At 43.5% G+C, this 25,539-nt stretch overlaps 1 protein-coding gene across 1 annotated transcript in view; it reads left to right on the top strand.

The window, feature by feature from the left end:
* Positions 1–23,314, top strand: part of meak7 (MTOR associated protein, eak-7 homolog) — a 40,699-nt gene extending 17,385 nt beyond the window's left edge. The window contains exons 4-8 of the mRNA XM_070898247.1: positions 984–1,128; positions 6,796–7,236; positions 11,671–11,789; positions 14,917–15,096; positions 21,827–23,314. Coding sequence (XP_070754348.1) covers positions 984–1,128; positions 6,796–7,236; positions 11,671–11,789; positions 14,917–15,096; positions 21,827–21,937 — 996 coding nt within the window. The 3' untranslated portion in view covers positions 21,938–23,314. The remainder of the gene's footprint in view (positions 1–983; positions 1,129–6,795; positions 7,237–11,670; positions 11,790–14,916; positions 15,097–21,826) is intronic.
* Positions 23,315–25,539: the final 2,225 nt, after the last annotated feature.

The following is a 25,539-nucleotide window of genomic DNA, read 5'->3' as shown; positions in this document are numbered from 1 at the left end:
ATCGGCTTTGTTTAAGTTTAAGACTATAGTGACTTTAGAACGTCACTTTCAAACTCAATGTGAAATTCTATCATATTATGATCATTCTTTCCTGGAGGATCCTTTACTATAAGTTTACTAATTAACCATGTCTTATTACACAAAACAAATCTAAAATAGCCTGTTCCCTGGATGGTTCCATGGAATATTGTAGGAAATTATCTCGACCCCCCCCCTCCCCCCCTCCCCGATTATTGTATTACCTTTGTTACAAGCTCCTGTTATTCCTTGATTAATACTCTGTCCAATGGTATAGCTACTCTTTGGGGGCCTATAAACTACTCCCACCACTGTGTTCTGCTCCTTGTTATTTCTTATCTCCACCCATACTGATTCTACCTCCTGATCTTCTGAGCCAAGATCCTTTCTCACTGCTGTCCTTATGTCATCCTTAATTATCAGGGCTACCCCCCTCCTTTCCAGTCTGCCTGTCTTTTCAGTAATATGCGGGCACTGAATTAACATTGAATTGATATAACTGTGGTTCCCAGGATAAATGACTGACTGACTGTTTACTGATCCTAATTCATATTCCTTGTACTTTTGTTGTCCCTGTTTTTCTGAAGGCAGCAACTTAGACTATGAAATAATTCCACAGGTGGCAGTGGCATCCTGTTATACCATTACCTTGCTCAAATAGCCACCACTCGCCCTAGTCAGCAAGTGTTGACCGATTATTTCACTTGCGGCCAACACAATTGAACCAAGTCATAACCATAACTCCATATTTTGGTCAGGGATTAACCTGACAACCGGACATCGGCTAACAATCAGGAATGGGAAGTCTAACCAATTTTGCCTTGCCTTTTTCACCCATCGATATCCCCGAGATGGAGGCCAGTTGTAGTGCTGCAGCTGTCTCTTGCTGTTTAATCTTACCATGTGTATTTTGTGCTGGGCTTAGCTCCATTTTAGTTGCGTTTTGTTGTATATCCCCCATGTAGTTCACAGAAGAGCTGATTAGATCGGTGATTCAATTAATGCGATTTGAGAAGATGCTAAAGGGTTGGAGTTTGGAGAAAACCGCAAATGATATTTTCGGCACAGCGCGTTTGACTGTTTATCTGATGTCTGAGTTGAAGGCTAAAGGTATTGAACTCTAACGTTGTGCATCAACATCTGTTTTTTAACAACTGATTTATAGTTGTAATAAAATGCAATCGTCAAGAATGAAAAACTCCACTGTATAGACATTCTTCGCGTTTATCAACAATAGGTGTTTTAGAAATGTAAGGGAATTTTGGTTACTTTTAGCTGGGCCAGGGTGGCAATGATTCAATCCTAACAGCATATGAGCATTTATTTGGCTGTTGGTTATTTGAAAAATATTAATTTTATATTTTCTAAATTTGAACTGAGTTGTTTCCTGAAGCAGCTCTGTAGAGGGCCTCGGGATTCTTGCCTGTTGTATCTTCTCAACATCCCTGGATTGTTTTTAAGAGGCCAAATACTTGGCACAGGTTAAGGATCAAACCTGGGACTTGGTCGTACAGACCAGCAATCACACCATGTGGTGCAATTGACCCATTGCAGGTATCCAATGCTACTCTTCAAATTGTATTTCATTTGGTGATTGCCTGAACCTTCGCTACATGCCATAAGTTGCAGAATGTCTTGAATTAAAATATTCTATTTGCTTTTGTGGGTTTAAAAGAAACAAATTACCCGCGTCCTGTATTTCGCCAGACTTGTCGTCATGGCGACTGCAGATTGTACCTCACAATGTTCCAGAAGGCACCTCTTGTGGCTAGTTGAAAGTCGAACTCCATGCTGACCTTGGTAACTGTTATATATGTAAACCTATAAATACCTTGTTTAACCACCAGAGGGCTCATTTTCATGGTGGCAAAAACAGAAGGCAGAATATTATCTGAATGGTGACAGATTAGGAAAATAGGGAAGGTGCAACGAGACCTGGGTGTCATGGTACATCAATCATTGAAAGTTGGCACGCAGGTACAGCAGGCGGTGAAGAAGGCAAATGGTATGTTGGCTTTCATAGCGAGAGGATTTGAGTATAGGAGCAGGTCTTATTGCAGTTGTACAGGGCCTTGGTGAGGCCACACCTTGAATATTGTGTACAGTTTTGGTCTCCTAATCTGAGGAACGACATTCTTGCTATTGAGGGCGTGCAGCGAAGGTTCACCAGACTGATTCCCCGGATGGCAGGACTGACATATGAAGAAAGACTGGATCGACTAGGCTTATATTCACTGGAATTTAGAAGAATGAGAGGGGATCTCATAGAAACATATAAAATTCTGATGGGATTGGACAGGTTAGATGCAGGAAGAATGTTCCCGATGTTGGGGAAGTCCAGAACCAGGGGTCACAGTCTAAGAGTAAGGGGTAAGCCATTTAGGACCGAGATGAGGAGAAACTTCTTCACTCAGAGAATTGTGAACCTGTGGAATTCTCTACCACAGAAAGTTGTTGATGCCAGTTCGTTAGATATATTCAAAAGGAAGTTAGATGTGGCCCTTACGGCTAAAGGGATCAAGGAGTATGGAAAGCAGGAATGGAGTACTAAAGTTGCATGATCAGCCATGATCATATTGAATGGTGGTGCAGGCTTGAAGGCCTACTCTGCACCTATTTTCTATGTTTTCTATGTTTCGCTCTGAGCGAACCGGGTCGCTGCGTACAGTGATGACGTTGTCATTGCTGGCAGCGGCCTCACGGGGCACTATCGGTTTGCATCTCTGCTAATTTGGGTGGAATTTCACGGGAGCCGGTTGTGGCCCTGAGCCCCGAACACACATTTCTCCCCCAAAATATCTGGATTGGCATTTCTGTTGTTGCCCTACAGGAAAATGTGAGGCTAATTTTTTTTTGTTCCAGCAGTTCGTTGATTTTTCTACAGAAGGCAGGCGGTAAGAAACGAACTGCATTTCCTGGGTAGTTTGCAGTGTAACCAAGTGAAACCAAATTAAGGTCTTGTGATAGAAACATAGAAACATAGAAAATAGGTGCAGGAGCAGGCCATTCAGCCCTTCTAGCCTGCACCGCCATTCAATGAGTTCATGGCTGAACATGAAACATCAGTACCCACTTCCTGCTTTCACGCCATACCCCTTGATCCCCCGAGTAGTAAGGACTTCATCTAACTCCCTTTTGAATATATTTAGTGAATTGGCCTCAACTACTTCCTGTGGTAGAGAATTCCACAGGTTCACCACTTTCTGGGTGAAGAAGTTTCTCCTTATCTCGGTCCTAAATGGCTTACCCCTTATCCTTAGACTGTGACCCCTGGTTCTGGACTTCCCCAACATTGGGAACATTCTTCCTGCATCCAACCTGTCCAAACCCGTCAGAATTTTAAACGTTTCTGTGAGGTCCCCTCTCACTCTTCTGAACTCCAGTGAATACAAGCCCAGTTGATCCAGTCTTTCTTGATAGGTCAGTCCCACCATCCCGGGAATCAGTCTGGTGAATCTTCGCTGCACTCCCTCAATAGCAAGAATGTCCTTCCTCAAGTTAGGAGACCAAAACTGTACACAATACTCCAGGTGCGGCCTCACCAAGGCCCTGTACAACTGTAGCAACACCTCCCTGCCCCTGTACTCAAATCCCCTCGCTATGAAGGCCAACATGCCATTTGCTTTCTTAACCGCCTGCTGTACCTGCATGCCAACCTTCAATGACTGATGTACCATGACACCCAGGTCTCGTTGCACCTTCCCTTTTCCTAATCTGTCACCATTCAGATAATAGTCTGTCTCTCTGTTTTTACCACCAAAGTGGATAACCTCACATTTATCCACATTATACTTCATCTGCCATGCATTTGCCCACTCACCTAACCTATCCAAGTCACTCTGTAGCCTCATAGCATCCTCCTCGCAGCTCACACTGCCACCCAACTTAGTGTCATCCGCAAATTTGGAGATACTACATTTAATCCCCTCGTCTAAATCATTAATGTACAATGTAAACAGCTGGGGCCCCAGCACAGAACCCTGCGGTACCCCATTAGTCACTGCCTGCCATTCCGAAAAGTACCCATTTACTCCTACTCTTTGCTTCCTGTCTGACAACCAGTTCTCAATCCACGTCAGCACACTACCCCCAATCCCATGTGCTTTAACTTTGCACATTAATCTCCTGTGTGGGACCTTGTCGAAAGCCTTCTGAAAGTCCAAATATATCACATCAACTGGTACTCCTTTGTCCACTTTATTGGAAACATCCTCAAAAAATTCCAGAAGATTTGTCAAGCATGATCTCCCTTTCACAAATCCATGCTGACTTGGACCTATCATGTCACCATTTTCCAAATGCGCTGCTATGACATCCTTAATAATTGATTCCATCATTTTACCCACTACTGAGGTCAGGCTGACCGGTCTATAATTCCCTGCTTTCTCTCTCCCTCCTTTTTTAAAAAGTGGGGTTACATTGGCTACCCTCCACTCGATAGGAACTGATCCAGAGTCAATGGAATGTTGGAAAATGACACTCAATGCATCCGCTATTTCCAAGGCCACCTCCTTAAGTACTCTGGGATGCAGTCCATCAGGCCCTGGGGATTTATCGGCCTTCAATCCCATCAATTTCCCCAACACAATTTCCCGACTAATAAAGATTTCCCTCAGTTCCTCCTCCTTAATAGACCCTCTGACCACTTTTATATCCGGAAGGTTGTTTGTGTCCTCCTTAGTGAATACTGAACCAAAGTACTTGTTCAATTGGTCTGCCATTTCTTTGTTCCCCATTATGACTTCCCCTGATTCTGACTGCAGGGGACCTATGTTTGTCTTTACTAACCTTTTTCTCTTTACATACCTATAGAAACTTTTGCAATCCGCCTTAATGTTCCCTGCAAGCTTCTTCTCGTACTCCATTTTCCCTGCCCTAATCAAACCCTTTGTCCTCCTCTGCTGAGTTCTAAATTTCTCCCAGTCCCCAGGTTCGCTGCTATTTCTGGCCAATTTGTATGCCATTTCCTTGGCTTTAATACTATCCCTGATTTCCCTAGATAGCCACGGTTGAGCCACCTTCCCTTTTTTATTTTTACGCCAGACAGGAATGTACAATTGTTGTAATTCATCCATGCGGTCTCTAAATGTCTGCCATTGCCCATCCACAGTCAACCCCTTAAGTATCATTAGCCAATCTATCTTAGCCAATTCATGCCTCATACCTTCAAAGTTACCCTTCTTTAAGTTCTGGACCATGGTCTCTGAATTAACTGTTTCATTCTCCATCCTAATGCAGAATTGCACCATATTATGGTCACTCTTCCCCAAGGGGCCTCGCACAATGAGATTGCTAATTAATCCTCTCTCATTACACAACACCCAGTCTAAGATGGCCTCCCCTCTAGTTGGTTCCTCGACATATTGGTCTAGAAAACCATCCCTTATGCATTCCAGGAAATCCTCCTCCACCGTATTGCTTCCAGTTTGGCTAGCCCAATCTATGTGCATATTAAAGTCACCCATTATAACTGCTGCACCTTTATTGCATGCACTCCTAATTTCCTGTTTGATGCCCTCCCCAACATCACTACTACTGTTTGGAGGTCTGTACACAACTCCCACTAACGATTTTTGCCCTTTAGTGTTCTGCAGCTCTACCCATATAGATTCCACATCATCCAAGCTAATGTCTTGTGATACAGGTTGAGCATCCGAAATCCGGAGTTCCAAAATTCGGTGTGTTCTGGAATCCGGAAAACGGGTCAATCCGTGGCGGGGTTGTCAGGAAACCAGAAAATGTTCTGAAATCCGGACTCCCCCACCTCGGCGGCCCGGCCCCGCCTACCTCGGCCCAAAAGACGTTCCAAAATCCGGAAATACCCGGAATCCAGAACAGCCTCGGTCCCGAGGCTTCGGACGCTCCACCTGTAACAAGTTCACACAGCACTTTCTCCTGATGAGCAGTGCCATCTTACTCCAGGATTATGAAGCAGCAGGTGATTCCTACCATTTAAAGACTCTTTAGAAGTTGCTAACATAACTTTTGAAATAATTGTATGTGTGCACATCTTGAATATGAACAGTTGGTACAAAGTCTCCTTCATGATTAATTATTTTTCTTTCTCGCTCACACAAATCTCTCTCTGGAGAATGGAGTGTGCAGCTGTAGATATGGAGCATAGAATGATGCAGTACAGAAGGAGGCTATTTGGCCCATTGTGCCTGTGCTGGCTCTTTGCTAGAGCTATTCAATTAGTTCCACTCCCCTGCTCTTTCCCCATAGCCCTGTTTTTAAATTTAAAAAAATTCCATTTAAATATTTAGCCAATTCGCTTCTGAAATTTCCTAGTGATCTGCTTCCATCACCTTTTCAGGCAGTGTGTTCCAGATCTCACTCACTGTGTGAAAAAGAAAAATGTTTCCTCATGTCGTCACTCTTTTTTGCCAATTTCCTTATATCTGTATCCTCTGGTTACCAACCTTTCTGCCACTGGAAACAGTTTCTCCTTCTTTACTCAATCAAAACTGTATGACTTTGAACAAATCTCCTCTTAAACTTCTCTTCTCCAAGGAGAACAACCCCAGGAAAAAAAAATATACTGCATATTTTTCTGTGCAATGTCATAGTCCCTGGCATTTTGGGCTGAATTATTTCAGAACTTCCAAAATTCATAACAATAAGGGAAGCCTCTATTGCAATCCTCAGTAGGGAACATGGAGAGTTGACAGACTTGATTGTAAAATACTTTAGTTCACTAGCAGAGTCCAGTATGTATGAATGGTATAGTGAACCTGATTTTTGTGATCAGTGATTTTTCTTTCCTTTCCTTGGCAGATGAACAACTGGCTACAGATGATTTGCTGAATGTAGAATACGAACACCATGCACTAAAGGACTGGATGTACCGAGTTTCCTTGCTACCTACTTTTCTCCACTTATTCGTTGCTTTAAGCCTTCATATTACAAACTCACAGTCCCCAGGTGAACTCTTCACAACAAATAATGTGCTGCCAGAGTGTGTGGGTCTAAAATATACTGGTCTGTATACTATTTTGGACATCCCGTCAATCATGTACCTCAACCTCAACCTACCTTCAGAGTCTCAACACCAATGGAAGCTGTTGTTCTCCTCGCAAGCCCATGGGGAAAGTTTCTCTCGCTTGTTTGGTCAGATTCTTCACCAAGGACCATCATTATTGGTCATAAAGGATTTTGATGGATACATCTTTGGTGGTTTTGCCTCCCACAGCTGGGCTGTAAAGCCACAGTTCCAAGGTAAAATAGCATTGGTGCTGTGATATTTATCCAGGACCAGGTTTTGTTTTTCTAAGGCTGAATTAATACTGCAACTTCCGATCTCAGACCAGTGGCTGCCATATCATTATAGGCAGTCCCTCGAAATCGAGGAAGACTTGCTTTCACTCTTAACATGAGTTGTTAGGTGACTGAACAGTCCAGTACAGGAGTTACCGTCTCTGTCACAGACAGTGGTTAAAGGAAAGGGTGGGTTGGGAGTCTGGTTTGCCACACGCTCCTTCCGCTGCCTGCGCTTGCTTTCTGCATGCTCTCGGCGACGAGACTCGAGGTGCTCAATGTCCTCCCGCTTTTCCTCCACTTAGGGCGGTCATTGGCCAAGGACTCCCAGGTGTCGGTGGAGATGTTGCATTTTATCAAGGAGGTTTTGAGGGTGTCCTTGAAACATTTCCTCTGCCCACCTGGGGCTCGCTTGCCGTGTAGGAGTTCTGAGTAGGGCGCTTGCTTTGGGAGTCTTGTGTCAGGAATACGAACAGTGTGGCCTGCCCAACGGAGCTGGTCAAGTGTGATCAGTGCTTTGATGCTGGGGACGTTGGCCTGATCGAGAACACTGACATTGGTGCGTCTGCCCTCCCAGGAGATTTGCAGGATCTTGCGGCGACATCATTGATGGTATTTCTCCAGAGATTTGAGATGTCTACTGTATATGGTCCATGTCTCTGAGCCATACAGAAGGGCCACTGCAGCCCTGCAGACCATGAGCTTGGGGGCAGATTTGGGGGCCTGATCTTCGAACACTCTTTTCCTCAGGCAGCTAAAGGCTGCACTGGCGCACTGGAGGCTGTGTTGAAAAAAGGAGGCAGACAAAAAGAAGGAAATTATAGACCAGCTAGCCTAACATCTGTGGTTGGGAAAATGTTGGAGTCCATTATTAAAGAAGCGGTAGCAGGACATTTGGAAATGCAGAGTCAGCATGGATTTATGAAGGGGAAGTCATGTTTGACAAATTTGCTGGAGTTCTTTGAGGATGTAACGAACAGGGTGGATAAAGGGGAACCAGTGGATGTGGTGTATTTGGACTTCCAGAAGGCATTTGACAAGGTGCCACATAAAAGGTTACTGCACAAGATAAAAGTTCACTGGGTTGGGGGTAATATATTAGCATGGATAGAGGATTGGCTAACAGAGAACAGAGAGTCGGGATAAATGGTTCATTTTCTGGTTGGCAACCAGTAACCAGTGGGGTGCCACAGGGATCAGTGCTGGGACCCCAACTATTTACAATCTATATTAACGACTTGGAAGAAGGGACAAGTGTAACGTATCCAAATTTTCTGACGATATAAAGATGGGAGGAAAAGCAATATGTGAGGAGGACACAAAAAAATCAGCAAAAGGACATAGACAGGCTAAGTGAGTGGGCAAGGATTTGGCAGATGGAGTATAATGTTGGAAAATGTGAGGTCATGCACTTTGGCAGAAAAAAAAATCAAAGAACAAGCTATTTAAATGGTGAAATATTGCAAAGTGCCGGAGTACAGCGGGACCTGGGGGTACTTGTGCATGAAACACAAAAGGATAGTATGCAGGTACAGCAAGTGATCAGGAAGGCCAATGGTATCTTGGCCATTATTGCAAAGAGGATGGAGAATAAAAGCAGGTAAGTCTTGCTACAGCTATATAAAGTATTGGTGAGGCCACACCTGGAATTTTGCGTGCAGTTTTGGTTTCCATATTTACGAAAGGATATACTTGCTTTGGAGGCAGTTCAGAGAAGGTTAACAAGGTTGATTCCAGAGATGAGGGGGTTGACTTATGAGGAAAGGTCGAGTAGGTTGGGCCTCTACTCAATGGAATTCAGAAGAATGAGAGGTGATCTTATCGAAACGTATGAGATTATGAGGGGGCTTGACAAGGTGGATGCAGAGAGGATGTTTCCACTGTTGGGGGAGACTAGAACTAGGGGGCATAGTCTTAGAATAAGGGGCTGCCCATTTAAAACAGAGATGAGGAGAAATTTCTTCTGAGGGTTGTAAATTTGTGGAATTCGCTGCCTCAGAGAGCTGTGGAAGCTGGGACATTGAATAAACTTAAGACAGAAATAGACAGTTTCTTAAATGATAAGGGGATAAGGGGTTATGGGGAGCAGGCAGGGAAGTGGAGCTGAGTCCATGATCAGATCAGCCATTATCTTATTGAATGGAGGAGCAGGCTCGAGGGGCCGTATGGCCTACTCCTGCTCCTATTTCTTATGTTCTTATCTACCTTGTTGTCGATGTCTGCCCTTGCTGATAATAGGCTCCCGAGGTAGGGAAAGTGGTCCACGTTGTCCAGGGCTGCGCCATGATCTTGATGACTGGGAGGCAGTGCTGTGTGGCGGGGTCAGGTTGGTGGAGGATCTTTGTCTTACGGATGTTTAGTGTAAGGCCCATGCTTTTGTACGCCTCAGCGAAGGTATTGACTATGACTTGGAGTTTAGTCTCAGTCTCAGTCTTCAGAGATTGAACTCCAAGTCATTGTCAACACCTTCACTGAGGCATATGAAAGGCTGCCATAGGAGTCCTAGCAGTACGCTAATTACACTAATATAAAAACAGAAAATGCTGGAAATACTCAGGTCAGGGCAGCATCTTTGGAGAAACAGGGTTAACGTTTTCAGGTTGGTGATTCTTCGTCAGGCGAATTACATTGCCTGACTGGGACTCCAACTCTTGTGCGTAGGGGAGAGCTCTGTACATGTGTGCACAGAACTCCTCTCCTCACAATTTCAATCTGAATGTTTAGAGAATAGGTCAGCAATGTCTTCAATCTATATTCATTTTAAGGTAGCTTGAGGTAGGTTTAAAGAGAGTTGAAGGACCCCTGGCCGACTTCATGCCTAGTTTGTCACCATGCCAGAATTGCAAACAGTGTGCAGGCGACCTCTTTCTGCCCCACGGCGTAAATTGCCTAGCGCCAGTCTCACGGGTCGCAAACTGGTCCGACCTCCGCTCCCGGGGCGGAAGTTAAAGGGGAGGTGCACTGCGCCGCACGCCTCCATTTATTTTCTTCGGCCGACTCGCCGGTCAGCCTGTGCTCCAGCGATGTCGCATGGTCCGGGCTGCCATCGTGCGGCCCGGCACTCCGTTTGGGTGCCAGGCTGCGGCCACGGCAGCCCTGGTGGCCCAGTGGAGGCCATCGAAGGGCCTGCAGAGTTTGCAGCGGCCCTCCCCTTTAACGGAATGGCAGTGTTGAAACGAATCAGTGCTACGCGGAGAAACTGCCGATCCCGCCCGCGTAGCCCCCAACAGAAAGTGGCGCGTGCGACATTGCGCTCCTCTTCCTGTGAGGGGCGGTAACCAGAATTTCGTGGCCGGGGCAGGACTTCCGCGCTGGGCGCAGGACGTCCCGTCCCGACTCGGTTACTGCCCCCAAACGGGGCATAACCCAATTTTGCCCCGCATGTTTCCTGCCTAAAATCAACATTATTATCTGAATCAATAATATAATCTTTGAATGCCAGCTTTGCTCAGTTGGTAGCACTTGTCTATCGGAGGTTGTGGGTTCAAGTCCCATCACTTATTTGGACACGTAATCTAGTTGACACTTCAGTGTAGTGCTGCATGCTGTAGATTTGCTGTCTCGCTACCTGCTCAGATGGATATAAAGGATGCCACGACCATATTTGAAGAGGAGCATGCAGTTCTTCTGGTGTCCTGCCATACGCCTCATGGCCAACTTCATACATGATCATGTGAAACAGCTGTCAGTATATTAATATGTTACTGGACTAGTAATGGGGAACGGGGAGAGAGAAGAAAGATCTTTTAACTTCCTGTTACATTGCCCCTATCTCTCACACTGTTGTGAACACATGTTTGTGGCGGAGGAGCGGCGAAAGATTGTGGCGGAGTTGCGGCAAATGAAGGTGCGAGGCCCAGAAGAGCCGAGGGCCCAGGGGCAGCACGGGCCAGCCCACACTGTGATATGTGTGTGCACTAGGTCCGTGCAGCAGAGCAGGTTTCCATTCGTCCTGGTTTACCCGTGCCACTGCATAAAGGCCTAGCTCTGTCAAGCCTGTGTGGTGGCTGATGTGTTAAAAAAATTCAAGCACAGGCATCTTCCACCCCTGGTGTTCAGGACTGGAACATTGGGTCCTCCATTGAAACACCTATGAACTCATCCCTTTTGGTGTGGGAGCAAGTCATCCTCATTCGAGGGACCGCCTATGATGATGATGATGATGAACTTCATCAAAAACAGATTATCCAATCATTCATTTATTGGAAACTTGCTGGGCACAAATTGTTGCTGTGTTTCCCTACATGACAACAGTGACTACACTTCAAACGTAATCCATCAGTTATAAAACACTTTAGGGTGTCCCGAGGATGTGATGAGTTATATAAATGTAAGTTCTTTATTTTCTGAGAAATAGTAAATAATATTTTTTGTACTCCTTCACATATTTTACAGGGGATAGAAAATGTTTTTTGTTTACTCTTAGTCCACAACTTGGGGTCTACACCTGTACAGGTTACAATGACCACTACATGTACCTAAACCATGGCCAACAAACAATGCCAAATGGACTTGTGAGTATTGGCAGTCTCATTTCAATGTAGAACTAAGTAATAAGTGATGTGTGAGCAGAGAGCTTTCTGTAACTGGAGCCCAGTACATCACTCGTCTGTAAACTCTTATTGTTCTGTAGAGCATTTTAGAATAACTTTGTGCATTAATATATGCCTGTAAGGTCACCCCTTAATTTTCTCTGCGATAGACAGTTGGGTTAAGCTTCTCTAACCTTCCCACATAGCTTATCTCCTTGCACCTGGAATTAGTCTTCATGTTTTTTCTCAATGCATATACATTGCTGCAAGCGTTGTGACCAGAATTGCACCCTTGAAATATTAATGTCTAGGTCCTCCACTCAACCCTTTATATGCTATTTCTTTCAGGCAAGTTATGATCTATTTTGGCAACCAATTAGGATTTGGGGTTGGAGTTTCGGTTTTGCCATTTTTGGGGTGAAGACGGAGGCAGGATGGGAAATTTACCGCCCGATTAATGTTTGCGCTGTATGGAGCAACTTTTGTCATTTGGGCCCCGCGCCGGGGTGCAGTGTAAAGGGAAGCATTGTATGACTTTCACGGCGCAAAAACGGGATCCTCGCCAACAAAAGTGCGGGACCAGGAGCGCTCCGAGAGAGGCCTTGGGAGGGGGAACCCGCCCACCCCAAAATACATTCACAAAGATTTCAAAAACATTGCCAACACCCTTACAACACAAATCGCTGTTTATCCAACTCACCGCCACTGGCAGGGCTGCACCGCTTTGTTTTCCCTGGCGGTCATCACGGGGTGCACTTCGGGGCGTATGGGTCGGGTGTGAGTCCAAACTACTGCCGGTTTTGCACGGAGAGCCGTTGCACACCCGGCGCAGCTCTCCAAAAACCGACCTGAGGATCGCGCCCGGACGCAAAAGACCTCACCGTCCCATTTTTCGCCGTGGAGGGTCAAAACTCGGCAAAGACCAGGTTGCAAAATGACCCGAAAATACAGCCCAAAAAGTCCCCGTTGCCTTAAACGGGTTCATGGCAGCAAACAGTATTGTTGTCGTTGATTGAGCAGTAATAAGCAGTGTAGAGACTGTTATAGTATGCTCCCACTGGATGAGCTGAAATATTTGCAAGGGCCCTCGTGTCCACTTGCCCGCCAAAAGCATCGCCTGACCAATGAAAGAGCCGAAACAAGTAGCTGCAAAGATTCTGTTGGAAATGAAGCAAGTCAACCAAGAAGCAGTTTAGATGTTTAAACCATTTCACAGAAACTAATTTTTAAAACTCCCAATTAAAGTTGGAGGGAACAGCTGATGCTGATTCAGAAGATTGTGGGTTTAAGCCGTGTAATTAACAAAATAAAGGCATCCCTTCTGACCATGTAGTGTTCCTTCTAACAGCCGGCCCATCTAAACAGTGTCCGATAGCACGCGATGCACCGATATTGCAATGGTACATCAGTTTCAATTTGTCAAAACAAAAATTCCACCGTTACCTTTCATACAGTAGCAACACAAATGGTGGATAAATTAAAGGCATCATAGCCTCCAGTTTCAAGCCCTCTTCAAACCAATCATCATTAGTACGAACCATTTGTAACTAGGGATCAGAACGGTTGCAAAAAGAAATGAAGTTTGGTAAAGACTAATTTCTTGCAAAAAGCAAAAAACTGCAGATGCTGGAAATCAATAATGAGAACGGAGACTGCTCAAGGCACTCGACAGGTCACATGTCTGTGGAGAAAATAGAGGAGTACATTTTCAGATGTATACTGTCAAATTGTCCACATCCGTGATGTTGACTCGTCTGTTCTTTCCAATATGCTGACAGGCCTGTTGAATGTCTTCGGCATTTTCTGTTTTTATTACTAATTTATTACACTAAGCCGACTTCTACTCTATATCCAAACATTCTCAACTTGTATCAGCCAGGGCTCCATGGTAGCACTCTCGCCTCGGAGTCAAACGATTGTAGTCCCACTCCAAAGACTTGAGCTCAAAATCTAGGCTGACACGTACTTCAATGCAGTACTGAGCAAATGCTGCAGTCGGAGATGCCATCTTTTGGATGAGTTGTTAAACCGAGGCCCTATCGGCCCTGGGTGGATGTAAAATATCCCATGGCACGATTTGAAGAAGAGCAGGAGAGATCTCCTGGTGTCTTGACCAACATTTATCCCTCAACCAGCACCTGAAACATGGTCTGGTCATTTGTTTTATTGCTGTTTGTGGAACCTTGCTGTATGCAAATTTGCTGCCACATTTCCTACATTACAACAGTGACTACACTTCAGAAGTACTTAATTGGCAGTAAAGTGGTTTGGGACATCTTGAGATTGTGAAAGGTGTTATATAAATGCAAGTTTTTCTTGTTTTCATACAAGGAGTTTGAATTTACAATCAAAGAAAGACTTGCATTTATATAGCACCTTTCATGACCACCGGACGTCTCAAAGCACTTTACAGCCAATGAAGTACCTTTGAAGAGTAGTCACTGCTGTAATGTAGAAAACGCGGCAACCAATTTGCACACAGCAAGCTCCCACAAACAGCAATGTGATAATGACCAGATAATCTGTTTAATGATGTTGATTGAGGGTTAAATATTGGCCAGGACACCGGGGATAACTCCTCTGCTCTTCGAAATAGTGCCATGGGATCTTTTACGTCCATCTGAGAGAGCAGACGGGGCCTCGGTTTATCGTCTCATCCGAAAGGTGGATCTAAACTGACGCTCCAGTGCAATACTGAGGGAGAGCTGCTTTGTTTGGAGATCTTTAAACTGTGTTGGGTGCAACATTCTTTCCTCACTAAATATCAAAAAAACCGATGAACTGGTTACATTTGCCTGCCATACAATTCATTGTATTTGGAGTCATTTGAAATGTTTCCGAACGATCTGATAAAGTTGCTATATAAATGCAGTCTTCAAGCCTTTGGCGGACAGCACATTATAAAAAGACAGACTGTACACAATTTGAAACGCACAAGTGGTATTATCTTCTAGTAAGCTGCAGGTTGATAAACAGACTCTGTGGACAATACCAACGAATTAGATACAATGCATTTTAAATATTCTGGTTACAGCATGTGACATTAATATTATCTTTTAAAGTGCAGATAATGATAAAAAATTGACATTGGTCTGTAATTCTTATACAGGGCATGGGAGGGCAGCACAACTACTTTGGATTGTGGATTGACAGTGATTATGGTGGAGGGCACAGCAAAGCAAAGCCACGGTGTACAACTTACAATAGTCCTCAGCTGTCTGCCCAGGAATATTTTAAAATTAACATTTTGGAGGTATGGACAGTGGGAACCCCCCCTGAAGATCTATTGGTAAGTTTGAAGCCCTTTTATTTAAAAAAATTCACATGACTAATGCCCAGTTATATTATTGTTGATATTTTCTGCAGTTGCAATTTTAAAAAGCGACTAGCTTCTCTGGATAGCCTAAAGATCAGCTGAAGGCAGTCAGGAGGTGTTCGAGCGGGCAGAATTCAGTCCCTTTACTGTCCCGTTAACACACCAGGGTGTGTTCGGACAAAATGCCAAGCTCTCCTCGAGGGGAGATAAAATGGAATTGCAAACTTGTCTCCTTCCAGACCAGAATTTCTGTGTTTACATCGCCCCACTTTCAGCTGATCAACGGCAGGGCAGGAAGTACCTTGATCAGAAGACTTAGTTTGGATTATGGTTATTAATTCAGTGATTCACTGTTTTGTAAAGGAGCTTTTAATGTGGTTTTAAATTGACTTTCGATGCAATCTGATCTGAAACTGAGCTACACATCAAATGTTTTAACCCCTGTACTTCAAACAATATTTACATAACTATTTTTGCATCCATACAAAATAATGAAATACTGTAGTGCGTTGGGTAGAAGCTGAGACTTCCAATTGTAATGGCAAGCAAGGTCAACCAAACAAGGTCAACCTGTGGTGTGTTCTTCTTTGGGTCAAACTACATAGATTATCTACACGGTCGCAAGTTAAGTGACTTGAGTCTCAAATTCTGATTTTATGATGAGATTTTTACTGGTGTGTTGGCATAGGAGTCTGTCCATTTTCCAGGAGGATTGTAAATAAGTAACCAGATACATCGGGCAACTACAAATTGGAGGTGCTTGAACTTGCGAGCGACCATGCCACTTAGTTGGGCACACATACAAAAGACAAAAGAAGGGTCACCAACACCACACACTATAGGCCTAAGAACATGTATTCTAAGAGATAGAGAAATGAGGTATGGACAATGGAGGAACCCCCCCGCCCCCCCCCCACCCCCCCGGGCTCCCCTGAAGATCTACTGGTAGGTTATAGCCCTTTAAAAAAAAATCCATATATTAATGATTGATGCCCAGTTGTATTATTATTGAGACCTTTTTTTAAGAACATGTATTCTAAGAGACAGCGAAGTAGGTCACCTTTTTCCAAATTCTGGAGCAGTGATATGGAGCGACCTGTACCTCCCCACACCTATGTCAAAATACCAGAAGAGATTATCTTTTTTTGCAATGGTCTAGGATAGACTTTGTTTATCTTGAATTGTACATAAGTTTGGGATAATTTACATAGTTCTTAGTAGGAAGTTGCTTTTGATGCCCCCATCAGACACCCACTCTCCCATTTTCTCACCCTCGATCCGTTTTTCTCAATCCCCTTCCCCTGAGATTGAGTGGTCCATTAACTGACATTTAAGCAAAGAGGAATGAGATTCCCAGAAGCAGTTAAATATTGATTGCACCATCGTTAAGCAGTATCTTGTGTAATCTTGCTTTAAGAACAGAGTTCATCTCTGACACTGAAAGAAGAGCTTTAAGCTGGCTCAATGATTTATACCTGAATTTTAAAAGTACTGGAATTCAAAGCTCTCCAGTGGTAGTCCAAGGGATAAGTGAGAATAAGGTTATTAATGAATAAGGTCAAGGAATAGAGTCCAGGGACAAGTAGCAGAATGGATAACTAGCTGGCTTCAAGACAGAAAGCAAAGAGTAGGGGTAAAGGGTAGCTATTCAGAGTGGCAGAAGGTGGGTAGTGGTGTTTCACAAGGATATTTGGATATAAATTGTTAATTGGGAAACATGACTACTTATTTCTCCTATATTGCTCAGTGGGATGAGGTGGTGGCTAGTTTCAAGTGTGTCACATCATTAGTATTGGAGTGATAATTGATTTCGAAGCACTTCATACCATGTGCTGGCCACTAAAAAGGGAAAGCTGGCATATATTTCAACTGGCTCACATGCAGATGAAAAGCTTCAAATAATCCACTGATGACCAGTGCATTGTTGATAAAGTGCAACATTCCCATCGACACCTGGGAGTCTCTGGCCAAAAACCGCCCGAACTGGAGGAAGAGCATCCAGGAGGGCGTTGAGCATCTCGAGTCTCGTCGCCAAGAGCATGCAGAAAATAAGCGCAGGCAGTGGAAGGAACGTGTGGCAAACCAGATTCCCCACCCACCTTTTCCTTCAATCACTGTCTGTCCCACCTGTGACAGAGACTGTAGTTCCCGTATTGGACTGTTCAATCACCTGAGAATTCACTTTTAGAGCCAAGTCTTCCTCGATTTCGAGGGACTGCCTATGATGATTGTATCTTGATTAATGAAGTGTGAATCATCAAATAATGAAATCTTGCTGAACCTATATGGATGCCCTAGATCCTCGAAGCTCCATCATGTAAGCTGCTATTTTCACCAGTACAGGCAATCGACCTTAACTTTTTCTCTCTCCATTCAGCCCAACCAGTCCACAGGAAACGGTATCAAGGGCGCGCAGCACTCCTTTTTATTTTAGAGCTGCATTATGCTGCCCCAGCAGAGGTAGTGCCCTAGGGATCCACTTGCAAAGTCACAGATATTAATGGGGTGTGAGGGGGCGGAAGACGAGGATGAAAAAAAATTAAATGGGGTGTACTAACAACTGGAAGATAGATTTGGTAGTCTGGAAGAATGGCCAACTTTGTCTGAACATTTCAGCTCATTTGATTTATCTTGTGCCATCCATTCCTGATGTATGGGAGCTGTCTTATCTTGCTTATAGCCGACCAATTTCGAAATCAGGCAAACTGACACCTACTTGCACAAAAGAGAATGTAGAATCTGACCAAACCAGTTAGCCCAGATTTTTGTGGCATTTTAAAGCTTTGTTGATCGGATTGTTGTGTTTTAAAAAAAAAAAGTCTTTTTAAAAAAAAATTGTGAGGGCTTTGATTCACAAATGAATGCTGTCATCTCTTAGTTAACCCAGGAATATATCTAATATTTCTGTTTTATGAGGCACACCTGTAAATCTATCTGGCTCTGGCAGCACTGAATACATTGCTTTTTGCACAGTTAAAGAGATAGGTTGGGGAGACTGAAGGCTTGGCAAAATGGAATGAGAGAGAGAGGTGCTGGAGGGAGGGAGGTGCTGGAGGGAGAGAGAGAGAGAGAGAGAGAAAGTGATAATAGCAGATCTATTAGCAGCACATGCTGTCCACAAAAATGAAGCAGTGGTTATGATGTGAGATTGTTGAACTTAATGTTGAATCCGGAAGACGGCAAGTGCCTTATAAAAAGATGCGGTGTTGTTCCTTTGAGCTTACATTGAGCTTCATTGGGATAGTGCAGGAGGCTGAGGACGGAGAGGCAGAGTAGGAGTGGGGTGGGGAAATAAAATGACAGGCGACCGGAAGCTCAGGGTCATGTTTGCGGATTGAACGGAGGTGCGGAAGAATGTTCCCGATTTTGGGGAAGCCCAGAACCAGGGGTCACAGTCTAAGGATAAGGAGTAAGCCATTTAGGACTGAGATGAGGAGAAACTTCTTCACTCAAAGTTGTGGAATTCTCTACCACAGAAAGTTGTTGAGGCCAGTTTGTTAGATATATTCAAAAGGGAGTTAGATGTGGCCCTTACGGCTAAAGGGATCAAGGGGTATGGAGAGAAAGCAGGAATGAGGTACTGAAGTTGCATGATCAGCCATGATCATGTTGAATGGTGGTGCAGGCTAGAAGGGCTGAATGGCCTACTATTTTCTATGTTTCTATGTTCCACAAAGCGATCACCCAATCTGTGTTTGGTCTCCCCAATGTAGAGAAGACCGCATCGTGAGCAGCGAATATAGTGTATAAATTGAAAGTACAACAAGTAAATCGTTGTTTCACCTGGAAGGAGTGTTTGGGGCCATGGCCAGTGGGAAGGGAGGAACTAAAAGAACAGATGTTGTATCTGCTTTGCTTGCAGAGGAAGGTGGTGTTGGGGGTGATTGAAGAGTGGACCAAGGTGTCGCGGAGGGAGCGGTCCCTTTAGAATACTGGGAAGGAGGGGAAGGTGTGTTTGGAGGATGATCCTTAGAATGTGGAGGACACAGGGAACCCTATCATGGTTCCGTAAATTAGCTTTATCAACTTATCTTTTATGTTGACCAAATGTAAAGTGGCTTTTGTCTACTATACTATACTGGTGGGCGTAGTTTATAGGCCCCCAAATAATAACTTCACGGTGGGGCGGGCAATAATCAAGGGAATAATGGAGGCATGTGAAAAAGGAACGGCAGTAATCATGGGGGATTTTAACCTACATATCGATTGGTCAAATCAAATCACACAGGGTAGCCTTGAGGAGGAATTCATAGAATGCATACGGGATTGTTTCTTAGAACAGTATGTTACAGAACCTACAAGGGAGCAAGCGATCTTAGATCTGGTCCTGTGCAATGAGACAGAAATAATAAACGATCTCCTCGTAAAAGATCCTCTCGGAATGAGTGATCACAGTATGGTTGAATTTGTAATACAGATTGAGGGTGAGGAAATAGTGTCTCAAACGAGCGTACTATGCTTAAACAAAGAGGACTACAGTGGGATGAGGGCAGAGTTGGCAAAAGTAGACTGGAAACACAGACTAAACGGTGGCACAATTGAGGAATAGTGGAGGACTTTTAAGGAGCTCTTTCATAGTGCTCAACAAAAATATATTCCAGTGAAAATGAAGGGCGGTAAGAGAAGGGATAACCAAAGAAATAAAGGAGAGTATCAAATTAAAAATCAATGCGTATAAGGTGGCCAAGGTTAGTGGGAAACTAGAAGATTGGGAACATTTTAAACGACAGCAAAGAATGACTAAGAAAGCAATAAAGAAAGGAAAGATAGATTATGAAAGTAAACTTGCGCAAAACATAAAAACAGATAGTAAAAGATTTAACATATATAAAACGGAAAAGAGTGACTAAAGTAAATGTTGGTCCCTTAGAAGATGTGAAGGGGGATTTGATAATGGGAAATGTCGAAATGGCTGAGACCATAAACAATTATTTTGCTTCGGTCTTCACAGTGGAAGACACAAAAACCATGCTAAAAATTACTAGTCACAGGAATGTGGGGAGGGAGGACCTTGAGACAATCACTATCACTAGTGGGGTAGTGCTGGACAGGCTAATGGAACTCAAGGTAGACAAGTCCCCTGGTCCTGATGAAATGCATCCCAGGGTATTAAGAGATGGCGGAAGTTATAGCAGATGCATTTGTTATAATCTACCAAAATTCTCTGGACTCTGGGGAGGTACCAGTAGATTGGAAAGCAGCTAATGTAACGCCTCGGTTTTAAAAAGGGGGCAGACAAAAGGCAGGTAACTATAGGCCGGTTAGTTTAACATCTGTAGTGGGGAAAATGCTTGAAACTATCATTAAGGAAGAAATAGCGGGACATCTAGATAGGAATAGTGCAATCAAGCAGACGCAGCATGGATTCATGAAGGGGAAATCATGTTTAACTAATTTACTGGAATTCTTTGAGGATATAACGACCATGGTGGATAGAGGTGTACCGATGGATGTGGTGTATTTAGATTTCCAAAAGGCATTCGATAAGGTGCCACACAAAAGGTTACTGCAGAAGATAAAGGTACGCGGAGTCAGAGGAAATGTATTAGCATGGATCGAGAATTGGCTGGCTAACAGAAAGCAGAGAGTCAGGATAAATGGGTCCTTTTCGGGTTGGAATTCGGTGGTTAGTGGTGTGCCACAGGGATCAGTGATGGGACCACAACTTTTTACAATATACATAGATGACCTGGAAAAGGGGACAGAGTGTAGTGTAACAAAATTTGCAGATGACACAAAGATTAGTGGGAAAGCAGGTTGTGTAGAGGACACAGAGAGGCTGCAAAGAGATTTAGATAGGTTAAGCGAATGGGCTAAGGTTTGGCAGATGGAATACAATGTCGGAAAGTGTGAGGTCATCCACCTTGGGGGGAAAAAAAACAGTAAAAGGGAATATTATTTGAATGGGGAGAAATTACAACATGCTGCGGTGCAGAGGGACCTGGGGGTCCTTGTGCATGAATCCCAAAAAGTTAGTTTGCAGGTGCAGCAGGTAATCAGGAAGGCGAATGGAATGTTGGCCTTCATTGCGAGAGGGATGGAGTACAAAAGCAGGGAGGTCCTGCTGCAACTGTATAGGGTATTGGTGAGGCCGCACCTGGAGTACTGCGTGCAGTTTTGGTCACCTTACTTAAGGAAGGATATACTAGCTTTGGAGGGGGTATAGAGATGATTCACTAGGCTGATTCCGGAGATGAGGGGGTTACCTTATGATGATAGATTGAGTAGACTGGGTCTTTACTCGTTGGAGTTCAGAAGGATGAGGGGTGATCTTATAGAAACATTTAAAATAATGAAAGGGAAAGACAAGCTAGAAGCAGAGAGGTTATTTCCACTGGTAGGGGAGACTAGAACTAGGGGGCACAGCCTCAAAATACGGGGGAGCCAATTTAAAACCGAGTTGAGAAGGAATTTCTTCTCCCAGAGGGTTGTGAATCTGTGGAATTCTCTGCCCAAGGAAGCAGTTGAGGCTAGCTCATTGAATGTATTCAAGTCACAGATAGATAGATTTTTAACCAATAAGGGAATTAAGGGTTACGGGGAGCGGGCGGGTAAGTGGAGCTGAGTCCACGGCCAGATCAGCCATGATCTCGTTGAATGACGGAGCAGGCTCGAGGGGCTAGATGGCCTACTCCTGTTCCTAATTCTTATTTCTTATATGTTGTAATTCAAGTTCTACAGTCGTGTTTCTTTTTACTTCTAGCCTAAAACCAAGAGTGTACTAGATGGTGATCCTGAAGCACAGGCCTTGCTGGAAATGATTGGGAAATCAAAGACGAGTACGGGACTGCGAGATCCAGGCGAGGAAGATTGAATTGCTTCCTAAACATTAAAGCATAGAATAAACAGTATAATATACAGTAGCCTTTAAATGTCACCATTATTCCTTAAGAAAGGGACACAATTGAATTGATCGAAGTCTGATATTGGGAGAAACCCTAAATTAACCAGCACATGAGGACAGACTCTTCTGTTCTCCCATATGGAATGCTGATCAAACTCAACACATCCATCACAATAAAAGATTTGCCCAATTTTAGGGTAAGTGCGTATGGACAGCAGAGCATCTTCATCTGATACCTGGGCTGACTTTCACTGTTGGCTGCAAAAGAACAATTATAAGGCTAATTGTTCGGATACGTATTTCCACAAAACTGCTATGTTCAAAAGAGGAAATGGAGCGAAGAGTCACTTTTTGTACAGAGAAGGGAATTTAACTGGATTTAATATATCTATCCCTGCATCTTCACCATAACCAGGCACGGAGCAGTTTGGGTTAGTTTTATACAAAGAAATTGTGTTTGTTGCAGTTGCTAAGATCCCAGTGCTGCATCATTTGGAGGCAAACATATGAAAATAGTCCGTACCAAAGTGATACTTGCCTTAGATGGGAGGGTATATTGCAAATGATTCTGTTTAAGATTTTGTATTTTTTTCTAAAACTTAGTCTGGATCTTCACCAAATGGATTAAGATGGTAATTTTATAATACTGTGATTTATGCAGCATTAGTAACTGCAAAGCATGCACTATTTAATATTGCTGCAGAATGATTAAAAAATACAATGTAGATACATTTTCCCCCACAATTGTAGTGCTTCAATCTGTTTTCTTTAAACATACTGAATTTTATTGAGATGAGTTTGTAAAGTGTGTCTCCATGCTCAGTGTTGAAGAGTCCATCTCATCCTATTAAAAATGACACAAACTTTATAGCATGAAATTTTGATATCTTTGAGATGATACCCCTGAACTTAATGGTTTTAATCAGACAGTGTCATCTATCCTTGAAGGATATACTAACCTAAACCTCCCCTCCCCCCCACCCCCACCTCCCCACCACTCCTCACACCCTTCTGTTAATTAGGGTGTACTTATTTAAATACCCTTTCTGGATGCCTGCCACTTCCTTGCAAACCAGGCAGGCTGTAGCCAGTAGTCTCCCTTAATTCGCTCAATCCGCTGACCATCAGGATGGCAAGTGTCAGCAAAATGGGTGGGGGTGGAGAAGAGAGACTTCAAGGTTTGTTTGCTTCAGCAACAGCACCTAGTTAGGTCTCATTAGGTGATTTCCCCTCTACAATATCCTTAACTACTCACTTCAAATCAGAGGAGAACCATTGCCCTTCTATTTCAAATAAAGTACATAATTTCCTGCTTTCTGGAATTGAAGGGCTATTCTGTTAGTACATTGCCTAAACTAATTTTGCTTGGAATCCTTAAGTGGACTTTGAGTACATATATATTTTATTTTTATATGGGAAAATATAAAATACAGCACTTAGTTGGATTGAATTTGAATGTAGAGGCCATTAAGTAATAAACAAAAGCAATGCTTTGTGTAATCAAATTTATCTACTGGCGTGTACATCTTGCTTAAACACAACAAAGCGTTAGTCATGGAAAGAAAATGCTAGGGAGAGGATAAACTGAGTTTACAAATACACAACAGCTGACAGCATCTGTAAATTGAAAAGACAGGTTGAGGTTTCCTCAGAATTGAAAGCTAAAAGATAGTGGAATAAAGGGAAGGGGCAAAATGAGAAATGCCAGTCAGAGTTAATGGGTTTTATTAAGCAATTTGCACATCATTCAACCTAGAGTTCAGATTCAGAGGAGCATGGAGTAGGGACTGACTGATTTTCTATGATTCTGCACCCCCAGCCCCCCGCACCCCCCTTTTCTCAATCTTACTAAAACATGGTTATGTTTTAGTTCTCAGTTCTGATGAAGGGTACACATCAGAAACGTTTAACCTATAAAAGATTTAACTCTTTGTACTGCACTTTTTTTTGTCAGACAGGCAACAAGCCATGCCCCCTGTCAACACAAGAAATAGGAGCAGGAGTAGGCCATTTGATCCCTCGAGCCTGCTCCACCATTTAATAAGATCATGGACTCAGTTCCACTTTCCTGCCCTCTCCCCATAACCCTTTATTCCCTTATCACTCAAATCTGTCTATCTCCACCTTAAATATATTCAATGACCCAGCCTCCACAGCTGTCTAGGGCAGTGAATTTCACAGATTTACAACCCTCAGAGAAGAAATTCCTCCTCATCTCAGTTTTAAATGGGCGGACCCTTATTCTGAGACTATGCCCCCTAGTTTTAGTTTCCCCCATGAGTGGAAATATTCTCTGCATTCATCTTGTCCAGCACTCTCATTATGTTTTATATGTTTCGATAAGATCACCTCTCATTTTCTGAACTCCAGTGCGTTTAGGCCCAACCTATCTTCATAAGTCAACCCCCTCATCACCGGAATCAACCTAGTGAACCTTCTCTGAACAGCCTCCAATTTAAGTATATCCTTTCTTAAATACAGAGATCAAAACTGCACGCAGTGCTCCAGGTGTGGCCTCACCAATGCCCTGTACAGTTGTAGCAGGACTTCTCTGCTTTTATTCTCTATTCCCCCTTGCAATAAAGGCCAACATTCCATTTGCCTTCCTGATTACTTGCTGTACCTGCATACTAACTTTGTGTTTCATGCACAAGGACCTCAAGGTCCCTCTATACTGAAGCACTTTGCAATTTTTCTTCATTTAAATTATAATCTGCTTTTCTATTTTTTTTCTGCCAAAGTAGAAAACCTCACATTTTCCTACATTATACTCCATCTGCCAAATTTTTGCCCACTCACTTAGCCTGTCTATATTCCTTTGCAGATTTTGTGTGTCCTCCTCACAATTTGCTTTTCCCCCCATCTTTGTGTCATCAGCAAACTTGGTTACATTACACTCAGTCCATTCCTCCAAGTCATTAATATAGATTGTAAATAGTTGAGGCCCCAGCACCAATCCCTGCGGCACCCCACTAGTCACTGTTTTCCAACCATTTATCCCGACTCTGTTTTCTGTTCGTTAGCCAATCCTCAATCCATGCTAATATATTACCCCCGACCCCGTGAACTGTGTGCGGTTTTGGTCTCCGTATTTAAGAAAGGATATACTTGCATTGGTGGCTGTTCAGAGAAGGTTCACTAGGTTGATTCCGGTGATGAAGGGGGTTGACTTATGAAGATAGGTTGGGTCTATACTCATTGGAGTTCAGTAGAATGTGAGGTGATCTTATCGAAACATATAAAAGATAATGAGAGGGCTGGACAAGATGGATGCAGAGTAAATTTCCAATCATGGGGGAAACTAAAACTAGGGGGCATAGTCTCAGAATAAGGGGCCGCCCATTTAAAACTGAAATCTTGTGCAGTGACCTTTTATGGGGCACCTTATTGAATGCCTTCTGGAAATCCAAATACACCACATCCACTGGTTCCCCCTTATCCACTCTGCTCGATACATCCTCAAAGAACTCCAGCAAATTTGTCAAAAATGATTTCCCTTTCATAAAACCATGCTGGCTCTGCTTGATTGAATTATGCTTTTCCAAATGTCTTGTTACTGCTTCCTTAATAAT

The sequence above is a fragment of the Pristiophorus japonicus genome, chromosome 13 (genome assembly GCF_044704955.1).
Source record: "Pristiophorus japonicus isolate sPriJap1 chromosome 13, sPriJap1.hap1, whole genome shotgun sequence".
In the NCBI taxonomy this organism is placed as follows: Eukaryota; Metazoa; Chordata; class Chondrichthyes; family Pristiophoridae; genus Pristiophorus; species Pristiophorus japonicus.
This window is presented reverse-complemented; position numbering and strand designations above follow the sequence as displayed.